Consider the following 10,023-nt stretch of genomic DNA (forward strand, 5'->3'; position numbering starts at 1 on the left):
TGACTGAAAAGCCGTGTTCAAATAAAGGATTAAAGTCTCTTTGTTAATTAGTAATCAGTTAGGAATAGGTAATTGGTTCATCTTTGGGATCTGGCATTATCTACTTTTGTATTCCTCTTAAGCAAAACTGATCTCTGTAGCAATATTTGAAATGGGATTTAGCTAGGACTTGTTCACTTTCACATTAGAATAGTGGGCTCATACTGTAAATTACAAAAGCTAACAGAATTTACAACATAGTTGTACGTGCAGTAGCTCCATCATATAAATTTCCAAGCTGAAATTGTCAGTTGCTTAACTGACGGGTTAGAAAATGCTCTAGGATGTCTCTTTAGTATTTATGTCCCCCCTTTATTCATATATTAAACTGAACTAAAGGAAAGTTAAAGAGAAATATGTTTAAAAAATTAAATTTTCCTTACAGACCAAGTATCCTTACAAGTATCCTTACAGTCCAATTCTCTCTAGTTTTTCAGATTAATTCTGAGACTGGTTAATCAGTTTAAAATAAAATGCTGAAATGTGTTGATTTTTGGTATAATTGCAACATGATGTTAACCACCAATTAAGATACTGAGGCACAACATATAGTGAGGTTATGAAAATATAAAGTATACTTCTGGGACATCATGAAGCATAACCCAATGTTTTAATTTCATAGAATGTAATTAGTTTATAGTAACCATATCCCCAAAGGTTAGCTGAACAGTTTTGTGAAAAATAACTTTATTGCTGTGTATATATTTGTGAAGTATAACATGAACATTGCAAAATGCCAATCACAGGAGGAATATGCCTAGTAAGAAAAGCTTGCAGTAATCAGTGTAGCACATTAGAGTCTTGGGAAAACAATAGGGGGCACCGCTAGGCTAATTAGTTTTATAGAGTAAGGTTTCAGAACAGTTAGTTCCATTACAGTATCTTGATGTAATAAATATGATTTGCATACCATTATCCTGGTGCTGTGGTTAAACTGACATACACATTTTTCCCATTCATCTTGTGTTAGGTGTTTAAAAACAGACTCCTATCCTTTGAGTACCCCTGTCTCTACACCAAACCTCTAGATCGAAGTTGGTTACTGAAGTTTGAAACTCACAGGCTTGAGGGTCATTCCCTGTTGGGGAAAAGTGGAGGTTCTGACTTCTAGTTTTCAGGAAAAGGGTTATATTACACCTTAGCAGAACAACGAACCAGGAGAGATCCATCAAATTCATTACTGTAACCTGTATAGGTTGATCTAGGATTCTAAAAATACGGGTGTAAGGGTACTAAGCAATGATGCAGGGGTGGCAGCATTTTCCCATTCCCAGCCCTCTGCCTTCCCTACCAGGGCAGACAGACTATATCACAGGAGCAGCAGCTAGGGACTTTTTTGAGTCCTCAAATTAGATAAAAAACTCCCTTCAGGCTCTCTCAACTCCTCCTGCCTTCTCAAACATGCTCAGTGCACCCTACCCTCCCATCTCTTGCCTTTTCTACATATGCCTCTGGACCCACTTGCCTTTTTTGTTCCAGCTGCTCCTACCATGAGCTGGGGCCATGGGGAGCAGCTGAACAAAAAGCTGAGCTCAGGTGAGGACAGTGGCAGTGGCAAGCTAGTTCTTCCTCCCTGTTCCTGCTCCAGTGCTGGCAAAGGACATCCAGAGTGACCTGGCAGATATCTGGTGGAATCTGTTCCTCCTTGCCCCACTGTTGTCCCTGGCTGAACCCTGGGGACAGTGGCAGCAGTGGTGGGAAAAGGCGAAGGAGCGGAGGTGCCTTTTAGCACAGAGGGGAAGGGAGAGGGTGCTAAGAGTGGGGAGATTCTTACCTTATTCAGGGCCTTAAAAAAAAGGCCTTGACTGCATGCTCCAAAAGGAGATGTAACTGTGCCACCACACCCTCTTTGGATCCTAGCTGGAAAACTCTGTAGCTACTCCTGACATCCTCCAGAACTCCATCTGTCATATATAGCAGTTTTAAAGAAGAGTCCAAAGCTGTGCTCATGAGGCTAGTTGGGGACCTTTCAGAAATCCAAAAGAAACTCTTTCTCTTACAATACCCCGTCATCCCTGTTTTGCTGCTGGATGTAAATGGGGTCTGAGTGTAAAGAGTAAGAGAGAAAGACAAGTGAAAAACATCAACGGTGTTCCTTTGGAGTTTGATGCCCTTATGTAGCTTTATTTTATTATAAGTTAAAGACAAAGTTTAGTCTCTATGGGAAAAGGTCTGCCAGCAGGACTGTTGTCCAGGAAACAGGGGAATCTGTAAGATATCTGTTAAAACTCAAGCCAATAGTAGCAATAAGTGATTTACTTTGTATGTGTGCATGTCAGCACCCAGCCCAAATAAAGGCATTTAGGAAACCCCTATTTCAGAGTTGTGTCCACTGAGATTGTTTCCCATCTCTGGTAATCTGTTGTGAGGGGTTGAAGTGGGGTCATGTCACACTAGTGAGGTCTACACTATGGATCTGGCAAGTCAGTGCATACTGAGGAATAACCTGATGTGCGTATTTTATATGTAATACTTTGTGAAATGGATACATTTTTTCAGCTAATGCTTGGTATGAATTTAAGAGAATGAAACCACAATTTAATGTGTATTATTTCATTCTGTGTAACATAGAACTGGGCTTTCATGATGAGCCCTGATCCTGTGAATACTTATTTTTATGCACTGAGTGTAATCTCTGTGAGATCCCTATTGATTTCCAGCCAAGTGATGATTTACACCTGTGATTTTAACATGGATATAGATTAAAATGAGAGAGAGGGAGGGAGAGGGGAAAAGAGACAGAGGGAAATTGCTCTTTTTTGTTGGTGATGTTGATGATATATACATATACTGAACACCAGGTAACATTACATTGCACGTTAGATGAATAGAGAATACAGTTATTTAACAAAAACTCTGACACAGTTATATTTGATGGAAATAAATTCCAGGCTCAAATCTCAGATTTCAGTGGGGCTAAGCTGATTTACATACCAGCTGAGGATCTGGCTTTCTCCTTCTAAGAGTTAAGAGACTGAGATCCTATAGAAGAAAATAACCCTGCTTTTCCCATGTATTCTGCCACTGTCCTTTGCTGTTCCGCAGTCAAGCAGAATTGTTCTAGCAGCTCTTACAGGCTAGGGACAGACATTCAAAAAGCCAGAGCCTGAATTGATTCAACCTTTGCAGGTTAGTCTAACTTGGCTAGGTTAAACTGGTTTGTAACCACACAAACATGCGGGCCTATTCCTGTAGTTGCTCAGGCCAAGAGCTGGGGGCACTGGAGCATGCCCTTGACTGCAGGGAAGTTGTGCCGGGGGGTGACGGGTGGCCAGTTGGGGCCAAACTGGCCAGAGAGGGGTTTTGTTCCCTGCCCCGTCCAACTGGCAGGGACCTTAGCTGGATCTGTCCGGTGCCTCCCCCCTGCTTGCTGCTGCAGCCACAGGCCAGTGTGGCCACTGAGGGGGCAGGGAGGGGGTTTATTCTCCCCTCTACTCCCATTGCCTCTAGCGGACTGCCCGCCCTGACTGCCACTGAGTGGCAGAATAAGCTGTCTCCTTTCCCCTCCACCAGACACCAGAGGGAGGTGGAGTAACCCTGCTGTGCTGCGTCATGCCACTGGGGTGGGGAGGCAGGAAGCTTCTGCCCAGCTGTGGAACTACAGCTCCAGCTCCCAGACACCTTGGAAGGCAGAAGGCGAACAGGTGGAAAGCTACCTTGGCACTGTGTGGTATAGCAGGAGCCACAGATGGAGGTGAGGGAAGAAAGCACTGCTGGGAAAGCTGGCTTCCCCTCACCTGCAGCAGTGACTCCCCCTCCCATTTTTACCACTTGGGGAGGTGGTGGAGTGGGGAGCTTCAGCCTCATGCTTTGTGCCCTACATGTGGAGCTCTGGACTGAAGCCTCCCACCTGGGCACCTTCCGCCTTCCAAGGCATCCTGGAGCTGGAGCTCGGCACATGGGGCAGAAGCTTCCTTCCCCCCATTGCAGCAGTGCAGCACAGCGGTGGCAGTGACAGCTGCAGACGAGGGGGGCAGAACGGCCCCCTGCCCTAGCCAGCCCTCAGCTGCTTGTACAGCTGCAGCCCAGGGTGACGCACAGGGCAGGCGGCATGGTGGTGGTGGCTGTCCGGCTTGGGGCTGACCACCACCTCTGAGCTGGCCCGGGAAGGCTGGTCCCCAGCCAGCCCACACCTAGCAGGGCCAGACGCCAGCCAGCAGGGCCCCTTCGAGGAAGCAGGGACCGGGGTTATTCCTCCTCCCTCCAGCGTCTGGCAGAGAAGGCAGGAGAGTGCTTATTCTACTGGTTGGTGGCAGTCAGGGCAAGCTGACCTGGCTGCAGTCCCCTGGGGGCAGTGGGAATAGAGGGGAGAATAACCCCCCTCTCAGCCCCCTCAGGGGCCACACTGGCCCACAGCTGCAACAGTGAGGGCAGGGGGGAGCGCATGGCAGACCCAGCTCAAGTCCCTGTTGGTGGGACAGGGAGTGGGGAATGAAACCCCACTCTGGCCATACTCCTGTCCCTGCCCATCCCTGCATGTCCCTGCTCTGCCTGGGGAGTAGAGGGCTGGGGCCAGCCCTACTGGACCGGAGCAGAGAGCCCAGCCCAGCCCAGCCCAGCCCAGCCCAGAGAGCATACCAGGATGCTGGGACACTCCAATTTCAGTTAAACCAGGAAGGGGTCTGGGACAGACATTGCATAAACCAGTTTGAGCCAAATCAGTTAAGTCTAATACTACATTCAACTAGGTTTATCTCAAACTGGTTTTGGCCATTTTCAAACTGGTTTATGTGCACTGAATGTCTGTTCTGTTACAGGTGTAAACCAGTTTCTGATCACTTAAACCAGTTAATGTATAATGTCTGTCCCTAACCACAAGGTTTAATTATACATTTTCTAGCAGAACCCCCAACAAGTATAGCAGCTTTCGGTCACTCTCATGTTAGTTGGATATGTACTAACAATCCTTTTGTATTGTATGTGTGTTGTGTTTCTCCCCAGTTCTGTGATGAAACCAATATCCTTTGAATATCTTTTGATTATCAGGGCACATCCTCAGAAGCTAGGTCTCCTTCCCTCAAGGAATTCTCACAACTACTCACTTTCTTCTTGACTAACTTGAAGTTTGTCAGAATAAAAACCCTAGCCTCATTGCCACATTGTGCAGTGATTTTTTTATATACCAGTATGTTAGGAGTCAGTGCAGCAAGCAGAGTAAATTATCCCCAGTTGACCCCAGTTCCCTGCATGAGTATGGTTGGCTGCTTATAAGCAGCAGCCCTCCAGTGCTCATCAGGCTTCTCAACAGGATAGACTTTTTTCTTTGGACTAGCTTTGGGCAACTGACCCCTTGTCCTTAATTTTCTGGTTCCCACCTTTTATGTGTGGTTTTCCAGTTCCTGGGTCCTGCTTGTTTGTCCCTGGTTTCTTGTTCCCAGGCCTGATGACTTCATCCCTGTTCCTGGTTTGTGCCTGCTGACTTGTAGCTTCAGAATCTGGCCTTGTGCTTCCAGACTGCCTTGCTGGTTCCTTAACCCCTTGTACTTCCTTGACCTTTGAGAGCTAGCTCCTGACTTGTAGCTTAGCTTGCCAATTGTCCAGGTCCCAGTTCCATGCAGCTATAACTGCCTGGTCCAGACGCCCCTGGGTCCAGGCTGCATCCCTGCCTCCTTTCCCTTGGCTTTTTGATTTTACCCAAGGTCACCACATCTTAGTTCCTTAGATTCTTTGGCCTCTAGATGTGCTTGCTTCTTTCCCCTGACTGTAACTGGGTCCCTAGCTTCCCTGACCTTGTTGTTTCCTGATCTGTTGCTTGTGACCCTCTAGGACCAAGCCCCAACCACCTATGTCCCAATTGTAGCCCTGATACAGTATTTCCTGGATAGCTCCCTAGATGTCTCTCAGTCTGTTTCTTTATATGTGTATTTAGAATTAGTTCAGAAAGTTCAGTAATATAACACTGGCTTAAAAATATTATGCCTAACAGCAAGGACAGAAAACATGTAGCCAGTAAGACACGGGTGGCCAGTTATTTGGGCTGGAAGGCCACTTATGAACTTTTGGTCAGCTCTTGTAGGCTAGGGTGTGGGGTGAGGGGCAATTGGGCCTATCTGGCCTCATGTCCATCTGCCCTGCATCCACCACTTGGAGCACTGGCTGGAGCAGGTGGGTAAGATCTCCATGGAGAATGGCCCAGGACTTCTGCAGCTGCAGATGGGATGGGGCTGCAAGCAGGTGGGCAGGAAGCAGTGGGTGGGGCCAGGGCCAGGGCCAGGATCAGGGGGCAGTACCAGCACAGGGCTGGGGCTGGAACAGAGCCACAATCTACTCCCTGCACATCCCTGAGACAGATGCTAGTTCCCCTGCTGTCTCAGGGATGTGTGGAGAACGTATTGTAGCTTTGCCATAGCTCTGGTCCCATACTGCACCTGATTCACACCATGGCTGCTTGCAGCTTGGCAATGCAGGGCAGCCCCAATGAATTGTGACCAGTCCAACGCAGGAGTGGGGTGGAACATATGTCCATGACCCAGCCCCCACTACCCTTGCCCCAGCACAGGTGTGCACAGGCAGTCACAGTACAGCACTGCCTGGTTGCGTGAGGTATCCTAATGCAGTCACAGTCCATTAGGGTTGCCCTGCACTGCTGAGATGCAAGCTGCTACAGTGCAAACCAAGTGCAGTGAGGGGCAGTGTGGAGCTGGGGTCAGAGCCTGGGCCCAGGACAGAGCTGCAAATTGCTCCCTGCCTGTCCCTGGAATGGGTGCTGTTTTGGATAGAATCCCTTGCCAGGCCAAATCAGGCCCGTGGGCCATATTTTGCCACCCCTGTAATAAAATGTCCTCCTGTTTTCACTCTTTTCTTTCATATTTTCTTATAATTCATGGCTTCATTTGTGGCCTTGAGCTTGTTAGGATTGAGACTGCATGAAATACCACATTTACTTGCATACCTTCCCCCCAGAAGATTAGCCCCCCAAAACTGGGCTGTATGTTTTAAGCAAGAAAACTGTTTTTTATGCCAGAACAGAAAAATGGGGGTGCTGGAATGGCTTCTTGGGGGCTGGCTCTATGCTGGAGTCCGAGCTGCTTGTATTCTGCAATGGTTGTGACAGTGTTAAAGCATTCCCTGCAAGGAGAGAGTGAGTGTCACTGAAGGGTAGACTTTGTTCCTGCTTCATGCAGCCAGCATTCAACCATGACTCTCAAAAAATCTTTTCTTTGTTTTGCCTTCCAAAAACAAGGTGCATGTTTCATAGGGGGCTGTGTGCAAACAGCTCTTTCTAATATCTTTTTTCTAGATATTAATACAATATATTTGATTTTGAACAGCCACAGGCTGAGCTATATGCATAGATAAGTCCATGCCTGTGCAGTTCCCAAGCTTCTAAATGGATAAAAAACCAAAAGATGATGTGCCTATAAATCCTTTATCTTCTCTGTTTAGGTTTAAATATTTTCAGAATGATACATATATGAAACGGTCATCCCCATCTGAAAACTGCAGTGTGGATTTAACTAGACAGGATTTCAATGGACTAGTAGCCATTCAGTCTGTGTAATTTGTGTCATTGCTATTGCCTGTTAAAAGAAGCATTTTCCATACTGTCTGGCAGCTAATTTTTTAGCTCCAGGTCACTTATTGTCAGGGGTCTGCTTCTATTTCATACCATCACCTGTTTTGTCCCATTGCCCGTCTCTTCACCCTGATATTGAAATCTTTAAATGTAGGATATGCTGCAGAAAACAGGGGACTATGATGATGTAAGCCATATTTTCTTATATGATTGAAGCTGGATCACGGGTGGGCAATTTCTTTTGTACATTGAGTACCTGTTTAATAGACAAGGTTTTTACTCAACCTTTAATTTTTTTAATGTGTGTGTTTTACTGTAAAGATAGTTAACTGGGTTTTCATCGTTAAATCTACACTTATCTTCACCATGCTCAGGAGAGTGATTAAAACATAGGGAGATAGTCAAAAAAAGCTGTCATCTCCTATTTAAAAGTATACTTTGAAGAACTCTGTGAAGCTCATTCATTAGAGAAATTCGTTGATTGCATTTCAACCTTCAGTGAATTTCTTTCCTTGAATATGACATTGAAGTGGAAGATAACTTTTTTCCTTTTTTTTTCCCTTAGATCACGAACAACCCCTACATCATGTCAGTGCGTCTGTCCTACGCAAATCCTTCAGTAAGGAATCTGCTTTCCACCTTCCACTTAAGCAGACACAAGGTACTAGTTTCCTGTTCATACTACATGTTTCTACAAGGTGTCATCTTTTGCAGTCCTTGAAATATATATGTAAATAATTTTTGTATTCTCATGTATTGAGTTTGACTCTAGGTACCGGGAATTGGACCCAAGCCAATTATACTGTAGAAAGAATCATCCGTATCCCTGGTAATAGACCATGACAATTGTACAGTGCTTTATGTGGCAGAAACAGACATTCCTTTCTGTCCCCCTACAATAATTTTCTACCTGCAAACATAAGCTTTAATTATCATATTTTGGCAAGCTATTTCTACAAATGTCATTGATATTGATATGTAAAGAAAATTAAATTACACACCAATCACAAGTAGCAAAATATGGCATTGATACGATATCCAGAAAAGTTTCACAAAAATACCTTCATCTTGATTCTACTGAGGGGATGCTTTGAATGGATGAGTGTAAATTAAAATGAATGAAACTACATTGTGAGACTCAAAACTCTGTGAGTTACTGGATAGGGAAGCATCGTCTTACTCAGAGATCCCACAATGAAATATAAACTGAAGAGATTTTGTTAATAAACCCACATTAATCATAACATATATTTATGGAGTAAATGCAGATCAAGATACTTGAGAAAGTAATGACATCTCCACATACCTGAAAATTTATTAGTTTAGTATTTTGGTAATGTAAGTGTGATGTTGCAGCTGTGACTATGTGGTCCAGAAATTATGCTAGTGCAAGAAATTATTAGTGCAGTATTTTTTATTGTACCAACTATGTAGTTGGGATGAAGTTAGACAAGCTTTGAATGTTGTGCTTTCTGTGATCAGAAACCTAATGAAGAATGTCTAGCATTTGAAAGCCTGTCTCTGCATGTCCAGATAAAGGCACAATGGGATCTAATGCATGATCCACACAGTCATGCCTCCTACCATGTCACAGGTGTGTGGCAGAAGGCACAATTGTGGGATAGTGCATTAGATCTTGTCCTACAGGTTAGGAGCAAGCTCTCTCAGCTGGGAGCCCCCTCTGCTGAGGGACTCCCAGCCATGGGGACACCACATGCACTCCTAGGACTGGGAAATGTAGTAACTGTCATCTCCCAGCCTCATTGGCTGTATGAAACCCCTGAGGCCGGAAGATCACAGCAACAGCATTCTCTCATTCCTGGTGGTTTCATGCACCCCCAAGGCTGGGAGATCACAGTAGCCATGATTTCACAGCCCCAGGGGCTTCATGCACCCCTGAGGCTGGAATACTGGGGCTGCTGTGACCCCCAAACCCCAGGGGCTTCACGCACCCCTGGAGGTGCAAGATCACAGCCATCCCCCACAGCTGCTGGGATCCAGCTTGGTCCCAGCACCAGGAAGCACACTGCCAGAAACCAGCACCCACAGCTGCCGGACTCTGGGTTCTGGCAACTCCGGGGTCTGGTAGGACCCAGAATTGGCAGCTGCTGGGGCTAGGAGTGCCCTTACTTTTGGGACTCCCAGCCCGAGCTCAGCATGGCACACCTCTGTGGCTAGTAGCCCCATGTGAGCCAGGGGTTTCATGCACTCCCAAGCCTTGGGGATCATGGCAGCTGCAATCCCCAGGGCTTGGGGATTTCATGCTGGCCCAGTGCACCCCTGCAACTGGAAGCCCTGTTAGCTGAGGGGTCTTTCAGCCTCAGAAGAGACCCTGCTATACGTGCACATTAGCATTTGATAGCAACTACCTATAAATCATAGAATCGTAGAAGTCGGGTTGGAAGGGACCTCATAGATCTTCAAGTCTGACCCCCTGCCAGGGCAGGAGAAAAAAACTGGGCTCAAAT

General features: G+C 46.0%; 1 protein-coding gene across 1 annotated transcript in view; it reads left to right on the forward strand.

The window, feature by feature from the left end:
• CFAP47 (cilia and flagella associated protein 47) overlaps positions 1-10,023 on the forward strand; it is a 734,432-nt gene that overhangs the window by 579,661 nt on the left and 144,748 nt on the right. Inside the window, exon 57 of the mRNA XM_019528459.1 lies at positions 8,121-8,216. Coding sequence (XP_019384004.1) covers positions 8,121-8,216 — 96 coding nt within the window. The remainder of the gene's footprint in view (positions 1-8,120; positions 8,217-10,023) is intronic.

The sequence above is a fragment of the Crocodylus porosus genome, unplaced genomic scaffold, assembly GCF_001723895.1.
Source record: "Crocodylus porosus isolate Cpor-Errol unplaced genomic scaffold, CroPor_comp1, whole genome shotgun sequence".
NCBI lineage: Eukaryota > Metazoa > Chordata > Crocodylia > Crocodylidae > Crocodylus > Crocodylus porosus.